This window comes from Plectropomus leopardus, chromosome 3 (assembly GCF_008729295.1).
Source record: "Plectropomus leopardus isolate mb chromosome 3, YSFRI_Pleo_2.0, whole genome shotgun sequence".
In the NCBI taxonomy this organism is placed as follows: domain Eukaryota; kingdom Metazoa; phylum Chordata; class Actinopteri; order Perciformes; family Serranidae; genus Plectropomus; species Plectropomus leopardus.
The window spans coordinates 27,255,649-27,280,923 of NC_056465.1; the positions used below are offsets into that span (position 1 = coordinate 27,255,649).

At 39.4% G+C, this 25,275-nt stretch overlaps 1 protein-coding gene across 1 annotated transcript; it reads left to right on the forward strand.

Moving 5' to 3' along the window:
- Window positions 1-1,706: 1,706 nt before the first annotated feature.
- On the forward strand, window positions 1,707-23,877 carry atp8b3 (ATPase phospholipid transporting 8B3). The gene is made up of 29 exons (XM_042483702.1): window positions 1,707-1,772; window positions 2,021-2,113; window positions 2,385-2,443; window positions 3,690-3,781; window positions 3,944-4,057; window positions 6,431-6,529; window positions 7,159-7,220; window positions 8,335-8,407; window positions 8,705-8,775; window positions 10,312-10,403; window positions 10,524-10,682; window positions 11,736-11,824; window positions 11,916-12,109; window positions 12,218-12,426; window positions 13,760-13,791; window positions 14,276-14,432; window positions 14,778-14,966; window positions 15,054-15,166; window positions 16,783-16,950; window positions 17,722-17,833; window positions 17,947-18,022; window positions 18,105-18,228; window positions 19,312-19,498; window positions 19,592-19,815; window positions 19,933-20,016; window positions 20,132-20,356; window positions 22,036-22,174; window positions 22,880-23,010; window positions 23,532-23,877. Exons 3-29 carry the CDS (start codon window positions 2,419-2,421, stop codon window positions 23,766-23,768), a joined length of 3,477 nt encoding a protein of 1,158 aa, XP_042339636.1. The 5' UTR covers window positions 1,707-1,772; window positions 2,021-2,113; window positions 2,385-2,418; the 3' UTR covers window positions 23,769-23,877.
- Window positions 23,878-25,275: the final 1,398 nt, after the last annotated feature.

Here is a 25,275-nt window from a genome sequence, read left to right on the forward strand (position 1 = left end):
TATGTTATCTAAAGAAAAGATACCTTTGAAAAAATCATCAATGTGAAAAACACTTATACATACATTCATATTTTTTACTGAGTGACTGCATAGGTAAGGCAAGGCAACTTTATTTGTAAAGCACATTTCATACAACAGGGCAATTCAAAGTGCTTTAAGGAGCCATACAATATAAAAACATGATGAAGGATACAGATTTACAATAAAAGAGTAAAGAGATAAGATATAAAACGTAAAGTTAATTACTCAACTGTAAGTATCTTTGGACAGGACTCAAGATAATGAATAGTTGTTCATTCTGAGAATTTGCGAATGAAAAACTGTTATTAAAAAAACTGATTAATGTTTAATTTTATCTGAAAGAATATGATGATTGATTGACTGATGATTGATTAATTTAACACAGGAGGGCACGTTTTTCCACTTTTTTGGGTAGTACAGTACAAATGAAACTATGAATATAACGCAAGTTTACTTATAAAACACCATTTTAGTTCATATTTGGAAGCAAACTGTGTATCAGTGAAAGGCATTTGTCTATTAATAAGAATTTTACCATTGCAGCAATTTAGCAAACATAATCTGGAGTGGATGCAGGGTTTATTTAATCTATATTATATACAGCATGTTTATCAGGTATTTAAAGTCTTAACATCTCTTAACTATAGTTTTAAAAAATATTAGGTCTTAAAAGCCCTTAGGCAGTCCTAATAGCCCCTCTTTTTTTTTAAATCCAATTGTATTTATCCATCTTTAATTTCTTCTTGTCAAAATGAGTCATGCTTTTATAGTATAAAAGTCTACTTTTCTGATGTTACAAATCTTAAAACCCACCACTGAACCAAACACTGTCTTTTTATCTCATACATGCATTACCCTGTGTGCAAAAAAGTAGGTTAATAACTCACTCTAATAACGATATTACTTACCTGCAATGCTTGAATAAGAAAAAGATGATTTGTATAAAAAACAGTTTAAAAATGATTTATAAATCTTGATTTTTTTCAAGATTTATAAAGATTTATAAAGCATTTAATATCATGATGCATGTAGACACCTTGGTTTATGCATGTTTTTAATCACATTTCTTCTGTAGATAATAATAATGATAATAATAACAATGATGATGTACCTGTGTGTCTGTACATATATTGGGACAGGTTCAATGAGAAAGGGCAGCTAAAACAATAAACAAGAACTGGAGTTTGGTTTCGGCCATGTATGCCCAGTCTGAATGCAGTATTTTTCTGTTTTCCCTTTCCTGTAAACCAATACTCCCACAGCAGCTACATTACCATACCACTGCAAAGACTTTCTGGGACAACTGAAGTTATTTAGGTTAGTTTGAAAAGTTCACCCAGTTAGTCTCAAGTCTCAGTTTGTAGTAGTTTACTCCCCGAAAACTAAACAAGACTCTGTTTTTACAGTAATACCTGCAGAAAATGACATAAACAAAACAGTGATTTGTTATGCTTATACTCCGCTGGCCTTCTTGCCCCTCCCCCATCCCTCTTCATCTCCACAGGTAAAGTGCACGGGGAGTACAGTCTGTGATACCGGAGCCTTCACCTGGGAGCGGGAGGAAGGCGGGGCCGGGAGCATGCAGAGGAAGGAGGGGGATGGATGAAACAGGTGTGTGTTGTGAAAAGCAGCCGAAGAATGGTTATGAAAACAGCCATGTTAAAATGTCTAGTTGTGGTTCGTAGATCTCTGTGATTGATGGCTCAGCTATGCTTCAGGAACCACATAGACAGCATTGGCTAACAATGCAGGTGATTGTTTTTGGATTACTAACTGTATGTGCTGCTGGTTAATTTCAACAACAAAGGTAATGTTGACAGCTTTACAGAAGGGATGTATTCATAGCAAAATAAACTGTTTTGATGTCCTGCCTGTCTTTACGCTGTTTATTAATGTGTTGACAAAGGTGGTATAGTTACTGATCAACAACGGGTAAAATGTAGCATGACTCATCAGGTACAGTTATCATGCTGATTAATCTCCATGTTAATTCTTGCAGGTTTGATTCAGATGTTTCAATCTGAGCAGCCACGGTTCTCTTTCACCAGGATTGCTCATCCAGTTTTCAGCAGAGATTCAACCGAAAGAGTTGGTAAATTTCTGACTATTTCATCATATGGAATACAACCGTCAAGTTGCCCTTACTTCGCCTTTTGTTTATATAATCAAGCGGTTAATTGAGGATGGGTAGGGTTACATCTGATGGAGGAATCTGTTTAGAGAAGCACCAGTGGTTTGTAACCTTTTGTCTGTTGTCCGTTATGGTATAGGTGAGCATAGTAACACGATGTAATAAGTTACAAGACTGTTATCTTAGAGAGGGACACAAGCAGCCATTTCACTCTGTTGTCTCTTTTCTATAGCATAGCAGAAGTCTGTAAACGTTGGGTCTGCATCATGGTTTTGGAGGGACTTGAATCTGGTATGTGTTTTTGGATCTCCATCATTTATTTTCTTTCTTTTTCTCTTGCTGCTCACTGTCTCTTTATCTCACTGTGTCTACTGGGATGTATTCTTTTTTTTAAAAAATGAAAACATACCTGATATCATTTAAAACAACCTATCAGCATAATATTTGCATTGCAGCCTGCATGTGATGGTTGTCTAGATTGATATCTTCTCCCTTAGAGGATCATGTTTCTACAGCAGATGTCATTTTTGCCTTTTCAAATAGGCAATGCAAGAATCCCTTTGAGATTTGCAGAACACTACAGATATGTATATTAATATTAAATATGTAGTATGTATATGTATATTAAAGGGATACTTCACCAATTTTCAACCAGCTTTGTATCTTAACAAAGGAAGTAGTATATGTAAATGAACCGTGGTAAACTTCCCTCCATCTAACCAGTGCCAGGATCTTCCAGCTACCCTTCCAGTGAAACTCTGCCAGATGATGCATTTTGCTTCATTTGCAAAAGCGGTGTTTCACTCGCTCTCGGGCTGTTGCTGGAATTATAGGCTGTACTTCTGCATTATAATATTGCCCACCACCCATGCTGCCACCATGGACGCAGAGTATATAAGTGAATCGAGAGACAAACCCGTGTGTCTCTCTCTCACACCAAACTAAGATTAAACAGTAAAACTATGCAGTACTAATTAAAGATAAACCAAGATTCTGTTCATGCTCTACCTATTTCTCACCTAAAATGTTTTCAGAAGCATATAATAGTGCCTTGTTAGCTGTAATAGCGAGTTTGTGAACCAGAAGTGGGCAGCATACTGCTTCCTGCAAAGGAGGCTGAAAAACTCAAACGGTAAAACTAAACAGCGCTGATCAAATATAAACCAAGATTCTGTTACCGAGTTGCCAATTTCTCACCCCAGCTGTTTTCAGAAAAATGTTTTAATTTACTGTTTTACTCTAATACAAACATACGAGTTCAGATTATACCACCTACCAGCGGAGCATTTATTGGTCCGGTGCGGGGAAGTGCATTCTGGTATTTGTAGATTTTCTACCTCTTGAGCAAACAATCCCTTTTTTCATGTCTTTGTCCTGCATAGATAACCTAGTTTTATTAAAAAAAAAAACATCTTTCCAGCAGTGAAATACTTCCTTAATACACATTCACACATCCATCTGCTGTCTGCTGATGTAAATGATGCATTCAGCAATTGTGTGTAAATGGTCATTGAGAGCTAAAACTCGTTTCTAACAGGCTTCACATGGGAGGTGAGGGCAAACCGCCGCCACTACCACCAACACAAACGGAAGAAATCCTTTCTGTGCTTCCACTGGGGGCGGTACGCGGTGAGTCAGTTACACATGTGCTTCCTTCCCTCCACACGGTAACCTAACACCTGTTGACATGCTGATGCGTTGAGGAACAGGTTGATTTGTTAATACACGTGTCTCTGTGTGGCACACTGTGTTTCTCTCTCTCTCTCTGTTGCTGCTCATGTTTGTTGCCAGGACAATGTGGTCCGCAGCTACAAGTACTCCCCCCTGACTTTCCTGCCCCTGACACTGTTTGAACAGTTCCAGCGAGTGGCCAATCTCTACTTCCTCCTCATGGTGGTGTTGCAGGTCAGATGAAGCCTCAGCTGTTGGCTTTCTCCATCTCTCTACTTGTTTTCTTTTATGCATTCATCTTTAGTCCTTGCTGTATCATGTTAACAATATCCAAAGAGGGTTTTTTTTTTGTTTGTTTTTTTTAAATGTGCAGACAGTCTGAAGTCATAGGAATGATACTGATATAGTCCCTCCACAGTGATCAATCTATCTAGTTCTGTTAGATCAAACACGGTGTGCAACCAGTTATCTGTGAAATAATCTACTATAACTACAGATAGGCGTTTTTTTCTGTTTGCAAAGGAGGGTCCACGGTCTGACACACCTTAAATAAATTCAGTTGTCACCTCGGGGGGAAAAAGATTACCTTAACAGAAAAGTTCACCAACAAGATGTCATGCTGTTTGATCTCTCTAAAACTGCCTATCAGAGCTAATCCTATCCTAATCCTGACATTGTGAATTCCTTTTGTCTTGTGTAGTTTGACTTAATTAAGTAAGTACAAGGAACTCTCATTTTATGTTGATTTTGGCAGCCCCTGTTAACAAAAGTGGTAGTGTTACCATGAGCAGCACTGTCTCATATCATAAAGATCTTAATGTGGCTAGCATGTTTTTTTGTTTTTGAGGCTCTTGTATTTACCCATGCTCTTTCATTGTCCCTTTGAACTTGCTAACATACCACTCACTGCAAAACTTTGCTGGGGAAAACCAAGCACCAACATTTAAAGCCACGTTGACATAATGGCCAAACTGTGGAATTACAACCATCTGTCCAGTGATGTCATTGGGCCCAGAAAGACTTGTTCCCGTAGACCTAACATTGTGAGAGAGATGTCTGTAAGTCAGTGGATACACTTCTGGAGTGTCAAAACCTGCAGCAAATGACTTAAGGCATGTGATCCGTTTAGTCTGATATTATTTCAAAAATGTAGAGGAACGGAATGATTAGATAATTTTATCCCTATTTAAGTTTTTGTAGAGGACAGAAAAAGACTTGCTTTCACATAGGATGTAGGTATGTAAGTGACATAATATTACATTTAAATAGGTTGTCTTTTGGTTTTGCATGAGACTTATACAGTGATCTCCTGGATGAAAGTTGTTGAAAGTGTTTTGTTTGTGTCTCATAAAGAAGTTTAAATGTGCATTTAGCTTCAACAGCATTTGTGTTTGAGGAAGTAGGGGCTACTTTTTTTTTTTTAATTTCTATTTTTTTTAAAAGAAAATTAGTTTGGGTTGCACCACTGTGACTTAGTGATAATGTCATGTAGGTCAGGAATACTGCAATGTGAAAGTTGTGGAACCAAGATTACATTTACAGGGTTATTTTAACGGAATTTTTCTATTAAGGTTTAAAATGCAAACCAAAATAATGAATCGTCTATTTAAAGAGAAAAAACAAAAAACAATTTTGGCTTCATGTGCCAGTCAGCAACTTTCACGAGTTAAAGTGGCTCTGCCTCCAACGCTGTATCCAGTTCCTTTTATACATCCATGGGGAAAATACAGGCTTATGCTCCTCTGGTCTGTGTGCCACAGATCAATTTTTCTGATTTTTGCGGAGAATCAGAGCCGAGGACAGGCATCAAAGCAACTTTATGTAGTTTTTTCACCATAAAGCAGAAATTTCGAAGTTGATCTAATAGTACACTGGCAATTAGCTCATTCCCATAGAGTGCGCTGGTTGCCTGCTTTAACTTGTAACTTGGCCAGTGAGCTGTGGTTCTCTTATGAGAAAAGTTACGGCTTTACAGCACTACGTCACACACCAGCCTTCAGCTGAAAAGAAGCCAATAAGCTCCTCTCGGTCGTGTTTGATACAATAGCTGAGGCTAAGAAATGGAAGAGGGTGGTTACAGAGGACGCTAGGAAGAGGAAAAACAGAGACGGACTGAGCAAGAAGCTGGACTAGAGTAAATATTGGACCTGGTTCTTTGGCCTCTCACAACGTCTTTGACGGCTCAGCATCCCTCAGCTTGTCAACAAATGCACGTTGACTATGAGGCGAAGGCTTAACATCACTTTTTGTTTAACGACAGTGGTGTTGCACCAAAGCACAGGGAACAGATTTGCTACATAATGTAGCTTTAAGAAAAACTACACAGAAAAAGCCAGTCTTCACGCTGAAGGTCTTGTTGGCGTATGTAGGTCATATAGAGGCACCAGTATTAAACTGGGACTGTTTCATAACCATTTAAAAACTCTTTGTAGCTGATTTAAATCAAGGTCCACTGAACAACTTCTTCGAGAGCTTTTGACTGTTTCGTCAGATTTTTTTTAAGCACAAAAATTGTCACTGTTGGAAACACTGTGTGTGCATATGGTTTTATACCGTGACTGTTTCCTTTTCCCTCTGTGTGTATCCATGCCTGCTTGTGGTGTCCAGTGTGTCCCTGCCATCTCATCCATACCTTGGTACATAACCATCATCCCACTACTCATCGTACTCTCTGTGAGAGCAGTGAAAGACCTTGTCAACGACATGGTGAGACCACCAGTCACTCCGCAGCCCCCCCAGTTGGGGAGTCTGGGAGGGGGTTATCCCTAAGCGATGAATCCACCCGCTCACACACAAATGCATGATCTTAAACGCAAATATACGACCGGCCTCACGCATGCATTTATGCACCTGGCACTTAAGATTGTACGCACTCCTCTCTCTCCTTCATTGTCCGCATTGACTCCTTGTCCTCTCCTCATTGACAAAACCAGTCATCCCAGTAGCATTAATTTTCTCTCCTATCATTAAAGCTTTTCCTTTTAAATGCAGGCGTGATGTTTTGCATGGAGAATTCTCTGGTTAAGTGCATCACTGAGTTACGGTCGTTAACAGCTCTGGGTGAAACGCTTGCTTGACCCCTCTCTATTGACTAATCATTTAGTGGAGGGTGTAAATCTCCCAGCTGGTGTCACTGTAGAGCCCCGTAATGGCGTTCCTCCTTTCTCCTTTCTCCCGTTCAACCTTTCATGGCCACCCGCACTCCCTCTCACACACTCCTTGTCCATCACTCTTTTTCTCCATTCTTGTCAGGCTTTTCAGTCGATCTCTTTCCCTCCGCTCATTCTTTTTTTTGGGTTTGTCTCTCTCTCTCTTTTTCTCCATCTCTGGTTCAGGCAAGGAGACGCAGTGACTCTGAGATTAACTCCCGACCCTGTGACGTACTCATTTCCCAGAGGTGAGGACAAAGACAGTGTGTTATTCTCTCAGGACTTCCAGTTTGAAACGGTCCTCTAATGAAGCTCTAATGAAGTGTGAATGAGTGAATCCCTAGATGGTCCCTTTGTGCATTAGAGCAGGGTAAAAACACCTATTGCAAGACGTGAACTATGACCAACCTCTTGATGACATCTTCTCCTGTCCTCTGAGATACTTTTGCCTCAGCCTGTTTCTGCGACTGTTACACTCCAGATGATTTGCTTTCCCTTGTGGACTGAGAGAAAAATGTAAAAAATAATTTGTAGTCTACTCTTAAAATTGTTGTAACTGCTGGAGAACTATATTAAAGAACATTATTGTTTTAGCAGCATTGTAGTTTAAGTCCCCCTTCACTCAAAAATTCTCTTTATGTCCCGAAAATGTCTGATGTTGACAAACAGACTTGCATCTGTGGAAAGTTTATCACCAGAGAGGAGTTTTCACATTCCACAGGGGGCTATGTCTGTACACTTTCCTAAAATCTGAGATTCGTATGTACTCAGCGCAGTCTTGATTAGGTACGTCACTAATACCAAAGTCAATTGTTCTCTGAAAGGAGAAATTCAGATTGATGAGAGAACAGATTTCAACAAAACATCAGCAAAGAAACCTAAAATCTCCAGTCCAGAGTGGATTTTTAAGTACAGAGAACTGGGTTTGCATTTGCTTTGTGAAAATTTGCATAGCAAACATGGTAGAGTTTGCAGTTTTTGGGATGTAACCCGGACCAATTTCAGCACACATTGAAACAGATCTTTCATAGTATTTGAAAACAGTAATTTAGATGTAGGTGTTGTATACTGTCAGTTTGTGTATTAGGAGTCAATTATTTGGGGTTTGGGAAAATTTCATAGTGGGTTTTTTAAATGTATTTATTATTTTAAACATGTGGCTTACTGATTGTGTTTTCAATATAAAATCTATTCAAACATTACTTTTGGTCTAAGAAGAGAAAGTTTTAGTGTTTGTATATAGGGTTGTATTGCACATTTAGAAGATTTGTGACCAGCAAGATGAAGTGTATGAAAGCCATTGATTATTTTTATGTATTATTTTTATCCAGTTGCTCACTGCTCATCTGTCCTATGTCTCAGTTTCAGCAGAGCACAGTGGAAGGATCTGCGTGTGGGAGATGTGCTGCGGATCCATAAAGATCAAGTCATCCCTGTGAGATTTTCAATTTATACAACAAAGAAATTAACAGCGATATAGAAAACAAAGTGTCTGAGTAATCATTGTTGTTCAAGCAGAATAAGATTGCATGAATTAGTTGTTCACCTAACCTATAACCTACCCTATAGCTTGCATATATTATTATTTTCAGATAGTGGAAATTTTCAGCATAGCAGCGTGCAACTGCTTAAGATTAAATATTTTAATAAATGCTCCATAGCTCTATTTATATTTCCAGTAACTTCCTATTTATCACTGTCTTGATTTTTCTGTTTCCCTCTTTCCACTCAGGCTGACCTTCTCCTCCTGTGTAGTTCAGAACCTCACAGTCTGTGTTATGTGGAGACAGCAGATATCGACGGGTAAGAAACTAATCTGTTCTCTTATTCTATTAATAAATTCATCATATTCTATGTATTAAAACAAGCAAAAGCAATTGGGTACCTACAACATAAAAACTGTGCAGTGTGGAGTGAGTAGGATAAAAAAATATATAATGGTAAAAATGATAGCACAAATCAGGAGTTCATAAGAAGTTTTAAGATTTCATTTTAAAGGTGATATTGATTTTTGAAGCCTAAGCTCTCCAGACTCCTCTTCTGTTGCCATGGGACTTTGACAACAAATACTTGGTCACCTTTAAAGGTCTAAAATCATTTATACACTGTGGGACAGCCAGAGGGGCCCTGTCTGCACATGTGAAGAGCATCTGAGGTGAATCATAAAAGGGCAAAGAGGTGTATGATTAATTTGGGTCAGATAAAATATGGAATCAGTGGAAGAATCAGTTTGAATGATGTGATTTTGATACTAGTTCAAAATAAGAGAGCAAATAAGAGTTCTTCCAATACCGACACCATTATCAACATGGTTCCCACAGTCATGGAAAACCTGGAAAAGTTATGGACTTTATTACAAATGCATTTTCCAGTCCTGGAAAAGTCATAGAGTTAGTAAACACCATTGGCAGTTTTGGAAAAGTCATGCAATTTTGTGTAATGAAATTGTTGCAGTAACATACGCTTTGTCATTTTCTCAAATGTCAACCAAAGGGGAAAGAATATTCTTTTTTATTATGGGTCCTTGAAAAATCATGGAAATGTTTTGAAAGTTTGTCACTGAAAATGAGTGGGAAGCCAGTGTCTTAGATGCCTCTGATACTGCCTAAAACGCTGGAGCAGATATTGGCAAGTACGTGAGTCTATGCACTGATCCAGGTAATTTATTTATAACCTTTAAAGTAATTTCACTCCCAAATAAAATGGCAAATCAGTTCTTAACAGATCTAAAACAGCAGCCTATACAGCAAGTTGTGCTGCATTCACCTTTAGCAAAATGTCAGACGTATTTGGTTGTATTTTACACAAACTACCTGAGCCATGCATTACAACAATGATAGCAAATCATTTCACATCCATACAGGGTTAGTAATATACAGCTATTATTATTTATTTATTTGTTTATTTTTGTACATTTTTTAACATTTTATTATCATTTTTCTTATTGCCATTATTATAACACAGTGGTATTGAATTGGTACTCAGTATCAGCTAATACACAAGCTCAGGTATTGAAATTGTTGAGAGGGAAAAAATTGTATCAAAACATCTCTAGTTTAAGACCAGTTAGATCCAGTTTCAGAGAGATGAAAATGCCTTGTGGTTTATCGCAGAGTTAAGACCTTTTAATATGATGATAATATTTTAATATGATCACATTAATTTCCCCAGACTTCTAAACAGTATAGAAATTTCCTTATTCTGATTATCCACAAAAGAAATTAATATTGCATGTCTCTCTTAATGTGTACAAAGTGCATATTGCCTTGACTTCTCATGATTATTTCTAATGAATGGATCAACTGTCTAGTGTGCATGTGTGGTCTTTTCTTCATACAGAGAAACTAACCTCAAGTACCGGCAGGCGCTCAGTGCTACACACAACGAGCTGACCTCTCACCCCTCGGAGGAGACGCTTGCTGCCTTTGATGGTGAATAAATGTTTTCTATTAAGAATGCAAATTCAGATGTACTCATTTTTTAAGTACAGCAAAATTCATTCTTTTACAGCATTACACATTGTAGAGCAAATGTAATCTTTTCTGTTACAGGCGTCGTGCTCTGCGAGGAGCCAAACAATCGCCTGTACACCTTCAGAGGCCAGCTGCACTGGCGAGGAGAGTGTCTTCTGCTGGACAATGAGCACATCCTCCTGAGGGGAACAGTCCTACGCAACACAGAGTTTGCCTACGGCTTGGCTGTATACACTGGTACATGTTGCAGAATTTATTCAGCTTAGAAAAGGGGATATCAGCACAGATTTGTGTGGAATGAATATGCCTGAGAGATAGTGAGGGGATGAATAGTGCTGTTTTTATTCAGAAAACGGGTCACAGCAACAGCCAAACTGGTCTGTTGAGTCTAAAAATGAGGTAAACCGTGTGAGGAGAAATGCTGATATGTGGCACAATTTCCTCCAGAGGTGTACGATAATGGAGATAAAACTGTTGCAAAATGTTTTTGTGTCCCGGCCACCTATCCTTATTTCACCTTCTTCTGTGGCCTCTACTTGTTTCAATGACAAATTTTATTATGTGGAATACATTATACTGCTAATTATGGACAGTACTTAACTCTTGCAGCTGTGTCTTAAATGTGGCTCTGTTAACGTTTGGCAGATTACAGGCTCCTCCTGTCTTTTAAGTGATCATTGATCGGATATTACCGGACCAGGCTGAGGTGTCATGGATCTCACCGCTGTGACCCTTTCAGTTCTGGTGAAGCAGATCAATCGATCAGATTCTTCCAGAGATGGGTTTTATGCCATTCATCAGAGAGTGTCTGTTGGTGTGACCCCAGTTCAGCGTGATTATAACTCCTAACCCACTTGACACAACGTACTTTAAATAATGCATGATCAAGGTTGGCATGTTGTTGTTGTAGTGAGAATAAGTTGGAGTCCATTTCTGTCCTTGAACAAGTTTTAAGATATGGCACATATTCTCAGTGTGTGTCATTTTTACGCATGCAGCTCAGCGTTTTTCAGCAGTCTATGTGAGATTGAGACAGCATCACTGGAAAACATAATGTGATATTTTATTGATCCCTGCAGGGGAAATTCTCTCTTCCCGCTGACCTCTCAGCAGCGGGGTCACACACCCCCGGAACTGGTAGGGATTCAGCATCTTGCTCAAGGGCACATCAGCAGATGCTTGCTGACATGAGGGCTTGAACTTTCACCCTCTGGCTGCAGGATGGTCTCCCAACTCGCTCGGCCAGGCCGCTGGAGCGATAGCATCTAATAGTTGTCTGCTCTGTACCAGGCGCGGACACCAAGATCCTGAGGAACTGCGGGAAACTGAGAGTGAAGAGGACGCAGATGGAGAAAGTTTTTAACAGAGTGGTGATCGGGGTGAGTAGGTAAAGGGCAGGGGGATGACAAGAATGAGATAACTTGTGGAGTTTTTTTCTAAACTGTATGGGTCTATATTCTGGATCTCTAGATTGTCCTTACCGTGCTGCTCGTGGCTCTGCTCCTTGCCATCGGCGCTGGTGTGTTTTCGAGTTGGGTCATGAGCCATACAGAGGTTCCGTCCGCTCTGGTAGTTAATGGCAATCCCGTCTACACTGGGTTCCTGGTGATCTGGAGCTACATCATCCTGCTCAGCCCGGCCATGCCGATTGCTCTCTACATCTCGTTAGTTCTATCAACAATAGTGCGCTCATTTGATTGTAGGCGGGAAGGCTGAAATACACCTGTGTTTGTGTGCATACAGTCTTACTGTGTATGTGTGTGTGTCCACAGGTTTGAGGTGATCCACACGGTCCACAGCCTGTTCATTGGCTGGGATATAGAGATGTATTGGCAGCAGGCAGACAGACCGGCTCAGGCCAGGAATACCTCACTGAACGAGGAGCTCGGCCAAGTTGGATACCTGCTGAGTGACAAAACTGGGACGCTAACCCAGAACCGTCTGCTCTTCAGACAATGCTGCATCGCCGGGGAGATCTACGGTAAAAATACACTGAAACCATCTAAAATCTATTTATCAATATTATACTATCTATACATTTAGTGATATTTTAATTTCACTTCTTAGAAAAAAACAGCAACCCAACTCCAGTAGCTCTACTTATTAGGAAAGAAACAATCTTTATCTGACTTCACACAGTGCAGCTAGCTGAAAATTAAAATTTCAACCAACCTCACAGACTTTTTTAACAGCCTCACCCTCTGCCCAGTCCAACAAATATGTCATCTTTATTTTGTTTTATTTTATTCACCTTGTACATCATATCATGAATTCAACATACTCTCAAAGTGCATGTCATCTGTGTAGGCATTAGGGATGGGGAAAAAATATGCAGCATAGTATCACAATATTTTTGAGTGACAATATAGAATAACAGGGACGCAATTTTTTATTATCTAAATTGTAGCCTACTAGAATAATACAATCAATGGGGTCTTTTTCTGTCCACTAGTTACATTTTGCTGCAATAAAAATGACTAAAGTGAGATGAATGGACTGAAACTCAATCTTATGAGGTAAACAGATGTTGACAAAGTTGTCCTTTTGGGGACATCATTTGCAGTTTAAAAAAGGGAAGAAATCACAATGTAAAACAATAAATTTAATTGCAATACTCAGCATATTGCAACATGTTTAGAATTTTACAGTAATATTGTATTTTAATAATATATCATCAGGCCTAACCCTAGTGGACATGTCAGAATAATTATGTTTAAGGTATACTATATATGAATTGTGTATTAGCATCAGTATATAAGAGATAAGCCTTTTATTGTGACGATAAAGTAAACGTATACTACTGTGTCCTTTTCAGTTTGATACAATTGTTATGACAATGAGACACTTTTTATATCTGTTGTCACTCAGTATTTTACAACAATCCAGTCTGAGTTCAAAAACGTGTGAAGTTACAAGACTGCATCCTGTCTAATGAACACAGTAATTTCCTTCCTTAAATATTAATTTATGTAACACAGAGATGATAATGACCGCACAGCCAAGTTTCCTCTCTGGCTCACAGTGGAACACAGATCCCTCTTGGGAGACAACAGGAGACACATCATATCCAACAGACACGAGTCCATCTACTAAATATTTAACACCGACTCTGCCCACTGAAGACCAACTGTAATTGAAACCTTGTCAGAAACACATCAACCATATGTTGTACGTCTGAGCCACTTCCTGGTTCAGCCCACATGTCTGAATTCTTTTTTTTTCTCTGTTTTTATTTCACTTGTCTATATTCTATCAACGTATTGTACCTCCATTTAGCCCGTAGTCGTTAAATTTATATTTTTTTACTTTCACAGGTGATGCATCAGTTAGGGCAGAGGACACAGAGGTACTTCTTTCAAACCTGCTTTTTTTTTGTTTGTTTGTTGTTGTTTTTTTTTTTACCATTTTGCCTATTGTTATGTATTTCCAATCTAATTCAAAGGTATTCTTTAACCTTCCTTCAGAGATATGTTTGTATCAGCTGAATGTTTTCTAATATGCGTGGAATGAAAAGTTTATTTTTCAACAAAGCATAATGAAGAAAAAGGTGCTTAGCGTAATTTTAGAATTATCAAATATCAATAGAAGTTTATTGTTTCAGTGCGCCAATGTCATTTTTGACTATAAAATGTATTGGGAAACTGCAAAATATCCTGCCTCTATTACATATATTTGTCACAAGTATTTGATAACCACACACTATAACAGCGGCTATATCAATGTCTACATTTTTTACTCCCCAATACCGGCATCAGCCTCAAAAATCGAGTGTAGGTCGGGCTCTACAGTGCACGGTTAAATTTGTTGTATTTTCTCCTGTACATGTGCAGCTGATGGACTTAAGCTGGAATCCGTACTCCTGCGGTGGTCTGTTCATGTCGGCTCCCGACCTGCTGGAGAAGCTCAGAGGACAGCAGTGTCCGTTTATTAGACAGTTCCTCAGAGCGCTGTCTTTATGTCACACTGTCATGGCGGAGTGGAAAGAAGGTTAGGTCTGTGTTTGTATGAGAGTATCCGTATTTGTTTATGATATAAATCAAAGCAGTTTAGTTTTCATCCTCCACTTGATAAACCTAATAAGTGTTAGACTGACTCACACACTGAAATCTCACTGTGTTTTGTATTACATGGATAGACCTAATGGGGTGCTACAATATAAAGTCAAATAACCTGCATATGTTCTTTCAGACTTGTCTAATATTGACCAGACTTGAAAGGATGATGCTTTCTTGTCCGTTATTGTCCACTTTGTAAATCACTGCTCTGACTGATATGATTACGTTCCTGTAAGACAACATGTTTACACCTTGTGTGATGACTTCATTCCTCCAGGGGCTCCAGTTTACCAGGCTGCATCCCCAGATGAGGAAGCTCTTGTCGGTGCAGCCAGGGAGCTGGGCTGGGTCTTTCTCTCCAGGACAAGAGACTTTATTGATGTATCTGAATTAGGTGTCCCTTGCCAGTATCAGCTGCTTGCACTGCTGGACTTTACCAGCAAGAGAAGACGCATGTCTGTGCTAGGTGAGAGTAGTAAATACACACTAACTATATATGTTCAACTTGTTTCCTGAATAAATTATCTATACTGGTTTTGTTTGTGTTTTTCAGTGCGGGAGCCGGAGGGTGGGTTAAAGCTGTACTGTAAAGGGGCAGACATAGTGATCCTGGAGAGACTGCAGAAGGACTGTCCATATCAGGAAAGGACTGAAAGAGCCCTGGAGGTGAACTGGAGTTTCTACTGAACCACTAGTGTGTGCTGTTATTGAGCCCACAATTTTTTTTTTATGTCACTCTGTTAATATCTTTTGGTTTCTATATCAGTATTAAGCATTTTACAACTTAAAAAATCAGCCATCTTAACCATGTGTGTTTGCACGTTAACATTTTATAATTAGCCTAACTGAACTGGACAAATTGAGATTTTCCAGACGGTGGCGCTATACTAAAATCAAACCTTTTAAAATGTATCCTCAGGTGCCACGCTGTTGTTACGACAGCTAGTGATAGTCTATTTGCTCTTTTTATGCAACAGCCTGCTATCCCGTAAAGTACACACTCCCTGTGTTTAGAAAGATTCATAGCCTGCAGTAGTCAGCCCTGCCTCCTTTCACACCCGCTTTGCACCGGTTCATAGGGAGCATCTGTGTATTTGGCTGTCGAAATTGACGTCTAGTAACTTACCACATACACCACTTTGCTGCTCCAAACATCAGACCTCTGATCTGACAATCATCATTGTGTGTCCATCAAGAAAACATAAGTAGATTTTTCTTCTTAGGGGATTAAGCCGTCACTACTATTGTAATATTACTGCTGCGTGAAACACTGCATAATGTCAACCAGGGAAGAAGGATTGTAAATTAAATATTTGACCATGAGGTCTGATAGCCACAATATTTTTTTCCTGCACAGGTGAAGGCATCACCCGCTGTTCTCTGCATCTGATGACTCAGTGAAGTCATTCTGCATAATAATGAGCCATGCACTTCTTTTTCGGAGAGTGCGTCACCTACTTAAGAGAAAACCGGCCTTTGGGGTGCACATTTGATTTCAGTATAGCAAGCTGTCAAACAAATAGGCTTTCAGGCTGATGGGACATTTTTTCAGACTGTTAGTGTTATGAAAATATGAATTGTTGGAACAATGGGGAGTCTGCCGTTAATGTGCTAAATTTCATGGCAGTCCATCAAGACTTGTAACTCCTAACTCAAATAAAATGTCAAGGGATCTCCAAAGTCATTAGGATTCATCCTCTCTGCACCATGAATATCATGTAGTACCAAATTTAATGGCAGCCTCTCCAATAGTTGTCATAATTTTCACTAAAAGCCGAACATGTCAACCTTATGGTGGTGCTATTTATCCTCTGGGAACTGTGAATGTCTGGACAAAATTTTTATGGTAATTTATCCAATAGTTTTTGGTGGACCAACTGACTGATTAACATTGACATCCCCTGTGTTAACAGCAAACGTTTTGCAATAAATATGCAATAAATGCAATGAATAGAGTCTCTTTATCGTGATCATCTGAGTGGGACACATTGGCCTCTACGGACAGTATCTTTCATATTGTCAACTGTCTGATTCTCAAAGCTTCTACGCACTGTATTAAGCATCTCATATTAGTTAAAAGTGCTCATCAATCAATAATGAATAGTGTTTAAAAAGAAAAAAAAAATCATGCCAGCAACCTCCACCTGAGATAGCCGAGGCATCCATGTCGAGACTGAAGTGTTTATCTCGTGTTTTCTTTGTCAATTCTTCAATTCTGCCTGAAAGATCACTCAGTAAATAATGTGCAGCCTGTAATAATGTGTTAACTTATCTCCTGTCAGTTATTTGCCCAGGCCTGTCTGAGGACTTTGTGTGTTGCGGTTCGATCTGTTCCTGAGGCATCATGGGAGCAGTGGAGTAAAACTCTGGCCCAGTCTGCTGCCATGGAGACCTGTGACCGTGACTCACTGCTGGAAAAGCTATATGATCAGATGGAGAGAGACCTGCAGGTGGGCTCCTCCTCCGTTTTTTTACAAGTTTATTGTCAGTCTTTCACTTAAAGTGATACAGCTGATCATTGACACAGATAACTCTTTAAATCATGAGTTTCTGGCCGGTACTTTTTTGCTAAATTAACTTTTTATGTCTGAAGCACAAAGTAGTCCTTAAACCGTTTAAAACCTGTGATGAAGGCAATGAGCAACATAAATTAGCAAGACGTGTCAAAAATACAATAAATTCACCTGAAAAATTTGTAAAGGAACAACAAACAAAACGGGAAAGTAAAAACAATAACAAGTAAATAGATAAAAATAAAAAAAGCAAGGAAATGGCCTGAAAGGACGTGCTTAATTTTTTAAAGCTCTATAAAGAAATTTAAATTTGTAATTTTGTCTTTTAGAAATAAAGTTTTCTGGACATTTTTCCCTAACTTAAAAAAAATAAATAAATTTTATTTCTAAATCTACTAATTTCTTGCAATTTGTGTAATATTTCTTGCCAAGTTGCTCACTGCTTTTTTGAAAGAAATCAAACCAAGTTGCTCGGATTCAAAGATTTAAGTAGACTACTTGTGAAAGGTGTCTAAAACCTGGATCAACATCACTTTTTAGTTCAAAGGATAGAGAAAACTAAATCCTTGTTTCAAAGCCACTTCGATCAATAACCTGCATTTTTTCTTTTAAGGAGTAACTTGTAATTTTTGTCTCCTTGTCATGCTACCATATAATTGAGCCAATGTCTTGCAGGAAAACAAAGTTTAACTTTCATGTTTTTGATAGCTTCTGGGTGTGACAGCGATAGAGGACCGACTCCAGGAGGGCGTTCCTGAGACTATTGCTCTGCTTCAACAGGCTGGGCTCAAAGTATGGGTACTAACCGGGGACAAAAAAGGTATCATGACATACTGAAACAGGAGGTTGGAGTTGTTGTGCTGTAACTACACGTCTCACTGCTGCTTCTGACCTTCCTTTCTCTTTCCTGCTCCATCTTTTCTGTCCTGGAAGAGACTGCAGTGAATATTGGATATTCTTGCAAGCTACTGGATCCTAACACCAGATTACTGGAATGGCAGGAGCTGAGGTGAGCAATGATAAAAATACACAAACACACACATGCACACACTCACGCCAGCTCATTGATCTTTGTGTGTTTGCCCCTGCAGACAGATACTCCAGTCCCCAGACCCAGGGGTCAGTTTCTTCAAGGCCAGACAGACAGAGCTGTGGGCTGTAGACAAGCAGACAGCTGGAGCAAAGACTGCTGTGGTCCTCACTGGACCTGAGCTGGTAAACACTGGACAAACAGGATATAGGTTGCCCATACAGTTTAAAAATGGACGAATCGCCAACATCACACTGTTAACAAATGACTCTGTTTCACAAAGTTCCCAGAGAATGGGAGAGGACAGTAGAGTGCATATGCAAGGCTCTGCAACTCTTTACGTTGTTTTTTTGTATTTGTCACAAAGTATGATTTTTACATATTTACATATTTTTTTTTACCTCTATGCCTGTCTTCTGACAAATAGAGCTACTACTCAGACACCTGTCAACACGATGTGCACGTTTGAATTGCATTTAAGAGGCGAATGAATATATTTCAGAGGACATGCCCTTACTTTTAACCACATTTATAGAGGAGGTAGCACATTCTGATGGCATTAGCCACCTAACTGAATTAGATACTCCACTTATAATATTATTATTGTTATTATTATTATGCATTTTTATAGGTACCTTACAAAGCACTGAAGGACGCCTGACAAGACACAGTTAAAAAATAAATAAAAAAGAAGCAGAAATGTATCTACAGATCAGAAAGTCAAACAATTCAGTAATACAAAGTAATAGATTGATATAATAATTAGACAAAAATCATAACTGAAAAAACTAGCTATAAAATCATCATCATCATCAGTACAAATCTGTATAAGTTAAACTACATTTCACTCTGAGGAGGTATAGCTTTATGTGTCAGGACACCAGCAATGGCTGCGGCTGAAGGCATTATGTTTTCAGCTTGTCCGTTTGTTGGTCCCATTCCTGTCAATGTGATATCCAAGCAATGCCTTGAGGGAATCTCTTCAAAATTTGGCAATCGTCCAGTTTGACTCAAGAATTTGGTGGTCAGAGGTCATTCTGACCTCCCAAAATATGTTTTTATCCATAACTTAAGTATTCACATTAATAATGACAAAATGTTACACAAATGTCAAATAGGATAAAATGAAGTGATGACATTTTATATCCAAATAGTCAAAGGTCAACATATGCTATCTGAAACCAAGAAGCAAAGGTGTAGACTCCTTTAAAGGTCCATTTTATATAAATATAATCTGAACTCAGCTGTTTGATGGTGTTGTGCTCCAGGCAGAGTTTGACCAGAGACCAGAGTGGGGGGCCAAATTCATGAGCCTTGCAGAACAGTGTCAGTCGGTGCTGTGCTGTCGTGTAACACCCGGACAGAAGGCAGACATCGTCACGTTGGTCAGGAAACACACCAAATCCATCACCATGTCCATTGGGGATGGTGCCAATGATGTAAACATGATCAAGAGTAAGTCATGTTGAAATCCTGACAGACAAAATACATGTGTATCAGTGAACTATCATATTTTTAAATTTTCTTCTACGGTTTCCCCATCATCAGCTGCTCATGTCGGTGTGGGAGTGGAAGGAGTGGAGGGAGGTCAGGCAGTGCAGAACGCAGACTTTGCATTGTCCCAGTTCAGATTTCTGCAGAGGCTGCTGTTGGTTCATGGGCGCTGGTCCTACAGGCGCATTTCCTTCTTCCTGCGCTACTTCCTGTTTAAGACCTGTGGCTTTGCTCTCGTGCACATATGGTTTGGTTTCTTCAATGGCTTCAGTGCTCAGGTTAGACATACATGGATGAGACTCAATCACAAGAGCACTTAAAGTCATACAATCAACTGAAATTAAATTTGGGGAAAACATCCTGCATTTATTCCACCATCTATTTCTCTCCTGCAGTCTCTGTATGAGACATGGTTCATCGCTTTTTACACTGTCTTCTACACAGCAGCCCCCATTATGTGTGTGGCCTTCTTTGAACAGGTGAGACATTTTAAGAGACAAATGTTTTTATGTAATCAATAACTATAGTCTGATATTATTTTTTTTTAAATCAGTTTCGAGTACTTATGATTTATCCCGTGTCTTTGTGTTGCAGGACGTGAGTGCAGACAGCAGCCTGAAATGGCCGGAGCTGTACAAGTCTGGACAGAGACAGCAGCTGTCCAGCCCTCTCATGCTGTCCTCATCGCTCCTGTATGCTGTCTACACATCACTCGTTCTCTTCTTCATACCGCTTGGAGTCTTTTACAACACAGCCTACGACTACCAGACCATGGCTGTCACTGTGTCCATGGCAGCCATGTTCACTGCCACCATCGAGGTCAGTCACACTTTTTACAGATACAGATACAGAAGTGAACCACAGAAACCTGAAATTACAAGTAGATACAAGTAGAAGAGGAATATTAGACATTTTTATTACTGCATCATCAACTTTTTGTGCACCCTCAATAAATGAACTGTTGATCTCATAATGTGATGTTATTATATTATAATGTAATGATCACTGTAGATTTGATCTATTACTCCGAATTATATAAAAATGTAACAATACAAGATAATGTGTATTATATATAAATGTACAAAAATACTGTCTGTGGACCGCTGTAACATTGTCTAGTAACTCGTCTAGTATGGAATCCACTTTTACAAAGTGCAGCAGGAGAATCCAAGATTGAGACAAATTATGATGAAAATTATTAAATAATTACGAATGATAAGTTGCTTAGTTCTTTGGTTGAATAAGTAAATCTGCCTTTATTTAAAGATAGAAAAATTTCCACATTAAAATGACTAAAAACCATCAGAAATTCCTTATACGTTATGTTTCATTGACTACTTAAATTTTTCGAAACATTTCCAACAATCTTTAAACTCAGATAAATATGTAATTGTATTTAAGATAATGCTGCATTTCAATTGGTTTCTTGTCAGTGGCGTCATATAACCTTTTTACCCTTTAGTTGCGTTAATTTCCAATGAAACACGGAATACAAGATGACGTGTAACAACAAAATATTTACACTTGCCCTACTTTAGGACTAAATCATACATCACCGGATTGTACTTCGTAATACAGCACTTTCGTCTCCCACACAGTCCTCCAGTAGTGACGTAAATTATTGATATGATGTTCCAGTATTTATCCAGCTTGCTACAACATGCTGCATGAAAAGTTATTCATGTCAGGCACCTAACTAATACATACGGTAACAGTACTGCAACGTTCAACACGCTCATTGCGTTACCTTTAGTATGATTGCTTTGAACACATGCTCCATTGATTAGCTACCCAGTGACTGAATCTGAATTGTTCAACTCATCTAAAGTAAATGGTTAGTTAGCAAGTTAATGTTATGTCACATGATGCTATAGCTATAAACTTGTTGGCAGGCATGAAGCAGCAGGTGCTACAAGAGGTATTATTGCATTGCATAACTCCTAAAAAGTTGAGTAGATCATCATGAAATTTTGAATCCACAATTCCTCTGTCAAATCGTGGGATGTCACCTCCCAGAAATCCCTTATACGTGGCCGAGCTCCAATTTAAGGGGATTGCCTTTTCATTATCGCTTGCAAAACACATCAACTATGATTTGAAATAATGACTGCTGGTGCAGTGGCTGCAATAGAAATAAACCTGGACATCCATCGTGCTTCTTAGAATGTTATCGCCAGAGCAGAAGTCGCATGACATTGCGAGAGAAGTTGCATAACATTACTCCATGGAAACGCAGTCATCTTGCATTTGTGTTTTATCAACATTTCAAAAATATTGCTTACGTTTTGCACTGATCTGTAAAGGAAACCCGCCTAATAACACAGCATGGTTTGATGACCTGAATTGTAAATACAGGATCAAGCTGGTAAAGTTCGCCGCTGTGGTGGCTTGTAAACAAATCAGAAGGCCAGTCTCTAAGGACAGAGTGTGAGCAGGAAGACTTTTATATCCAGATGAATCCTTCCTCTCTGATTACAGTGTTTCTGGTCGTCTTTCAGATTATACTGCTGACCAGATACTGGACGAAGTTCAACATAGCAGCTGTGTGTGTCTCTTTTGTATTTTTCTTCATCTGCTCCAAGATCACCCACAGCGCTCACATTTTTGAAAAATCACCCAGCGACTACTTCTTTGTTGGTACACTTCTGCTCATCTCAGTGCACAGCACGCCTCCCTCTACTAATTTCTGTCACTTCAGTGATGTTGTTTCCTACTGTGGCCATTTTAACGTTTATTAGTACAGGAACTGCTGGACTTGATTCGCTTGAAGACAGATAATATTAAAGCAATTGTTGATAAAAGCAATCAACGAAACATGCAAGAAGAAATGTCAATTTAAGGGAATACTTCACCACCTGAATGATATTTTGAATATCAATTATTCACCCCTTGTTACATTGAATTCCAGAAGAAAATTGTTTTTCTTTCTATCCTCCATGGTATATGAAGAATCCAAAAAGGGAGAAAATACTGAGTGAACTGAAGTCATAGTTAACAAACTCTCACATAACTCTTGCAGTATAATCCAAGTCTTATTTCTAGTCATATACTCAACTTCCCAAACATGTGATTTTCAATAAAACCATAATGGACTGAATAATACTACATTTGTTTATGAAGTTTGTAAACAGATGTTTTGAAATAGTACCACTATGATTTTCAATTCATCAAGGGTTTTCTGGATTCTACGTTCATTTTTCTAAATTCAATGTAACAAAGGGGAAGTCAGTGACATACCAATGATCGTTTGGTGGGTGGAGTATTCCTTAAATGATTATTTAATTTTGTTCTGTCATAATAATTGTGAACAGGTTTCATTGCTCTGCGTGTGCTTTCGATCAGGTGCGGCTGATAAGGCCTTCATTGATCCACTTGTATGGCTCGCAGCTCTGCTCACTACCTGGACCGCTGTTTTACCTTCAGTGACCGCTCGTGCTTTGAATGTCATCCTCAGCATGCATAACAAACACAAGGTGAGACATCTGCATGAAAAAGCCAATTAAGACTGTAGAAAATAAAGGTGGTGTATCAAACTGGAAATGAAGCCATTTTACAGCAACCTGTACATTTAATTTTTTGGGACAACTTTGCATACAGCAGTTTACCTCCTGCATATCCATCTCAGCCTTTTTCACAAACCATTGAAGACTTTTATGGTTCCAAAATATGTCAGTAACATAATATTTGTATTATTTTTCTCAGCAACAATTCTCTAGTTTTGTGCATCCTACTGGGAAATGTGCTTTCTGCTGATTATAGGTTTAAATAAAAAAAACTGACTTGATGTCTAGCTCAGTATTATTTTGTATTTGGTTGCCATTTTATGTTATTTAGGAGCGATAAGAAGCCTAAACTTACGTACCTTACCTGAGATGGGTAGAGCTGTTTCCCAGTCACCAAGATATGAGGTTAAACACCTACAAAAACAAAATCATGGACAATACTAACAATTCTGCATGCTCATAGATGTCCCTCTCACCTGTCTGTGATTCAGGTCCACAGTGCGTCCAGTGAGCCAGTGGAGCTGAGGTCAAACTTCAGAAGGGGGGCGTCTCTTCGCCGTTCCTCTTATGCCATGTCTCAGGGGGCCGGGCCTGGACGCTTCATCTCTTCAGCGACCTGCATCCGCAGCAGCACAGTGCCAACGGTGGATGAGAAGGTGACTGCAAGTACTGACTCACAAGTGCAAATTCACATGAAGGACAATAGTGTTGCACCAAACAGCACATGAATAATGACAAAGATACAGTTTGATATGGGAAAATATTTGATCTTTAAGATTTTTACTGGAGTATAGAATTCAAATGTATGTGTCTGTACTTAAAACTTGTATAGCAGCGTCCGCACTCATCTTTTGTATAGCTATGTTTTTAGAAAGTAACTGTTATAATATACAAAATACATTATTTACTATAATTCTTGTGTATTGTCTTTACATAGACAGTTTACCTCTGCATGAAAATCTCTCATCTGTGTTGTTTGAGTCTGTTGTGGTAAAAATCAAATTTTCGGCTGGTGGGGGGGGGGGGGGGGGTCGCAGGGGATTCCCTTTGAAGATCAAACCAAACACAATAAACCGACAGCACCGCTTTGTTTTACAATTGTTTTATTTGTTAATTTATTTCAAAACACGCAATTTTACCCATATTATCCTTTTAAGTTTTTATTTTTCTGTAACAGTTATTACTCAGATTTTTTTCCTTCTCAAAAGTCTCAGCAAGAGTGAAACTAAAAGTCCTCCACAGGCTCTCCGGCTTCTGCAGTGGGAGGAGGGAAAAGAGGCTTTCTGACCAGACGTCGTGAGTGGGTTTATCCCTTGTTTGTGTGTGGGTGGGGCGGTGTGTGTGTGTGTGTGTGTGTGTTTGTGTGTGTGTTTGTTTGTGTGTGTGTGTTTGTGTTTATACCAGGGTATGTGTGTGTGTTTAAGTGCAATAGGTGGAATGTCCACATGGCCGGTAAATCACAGGACCCGTAGAGCAGCCCAGAGAGCTGAACATTGTCTTCTAGGTTTGGTAGCCAGATTGTCATACCTCTGATTTCATCTTTGGTTTCAGCAAACACTCTCAAAAGGCAGACTCACCCTCTCCAGCATGTGCCTGTGTCTGTTTGTGTGTCTGTCTGTCTGAGTGCAATATAAGCCACCGTCTCCAGACGACTTTGTAAACTTAAGTAAGTACAATGTAAGTGTCTTTGCATTGATTGTGGCCCTTCCTTGGCGCTGGGGACAAAGACAGTCAAACATTGTAGAACAATGGAGCCATGAGCGGGGAGGATCAGCTTGCAAACATCAACATGGACTCCATTTTGATGTCAATGGCAGTTTGGGGCATTCATGTAAAGCTGTACGACATCAGTGTGGTGGAAACATGGGGGCGCTGTAGTGCTCTCCTCTCCCCGAGTCACTCTCTACTGTACCCAGAGTGACCGGGGTTTCTCCGCCCGCTCTGGGCTCAAGGGAGGAGGGGGGTGATGGGTCATGGAGGTCAAAGTGTGAGGGGAGTTGTGGAATGTGGCAAGGAGGCAGGGGGGGGGGGGGTTGTACCCTCTGACCCAGCAGCAACGATTAAGATTGGGGGGGTCAGGTGTTTGCATAGTTCTCTGTGCAAAAGCCACCAACCGGAGCCATTTTTATTCCTCGCGGCTGGTTACATCATCATTAGATTAGCAGGAAATTGTGGTGGGTGATGGGAAATATGGTCGTTGCACCACAGCTCTCGTTCTCGACTCCTGCAGTGCAC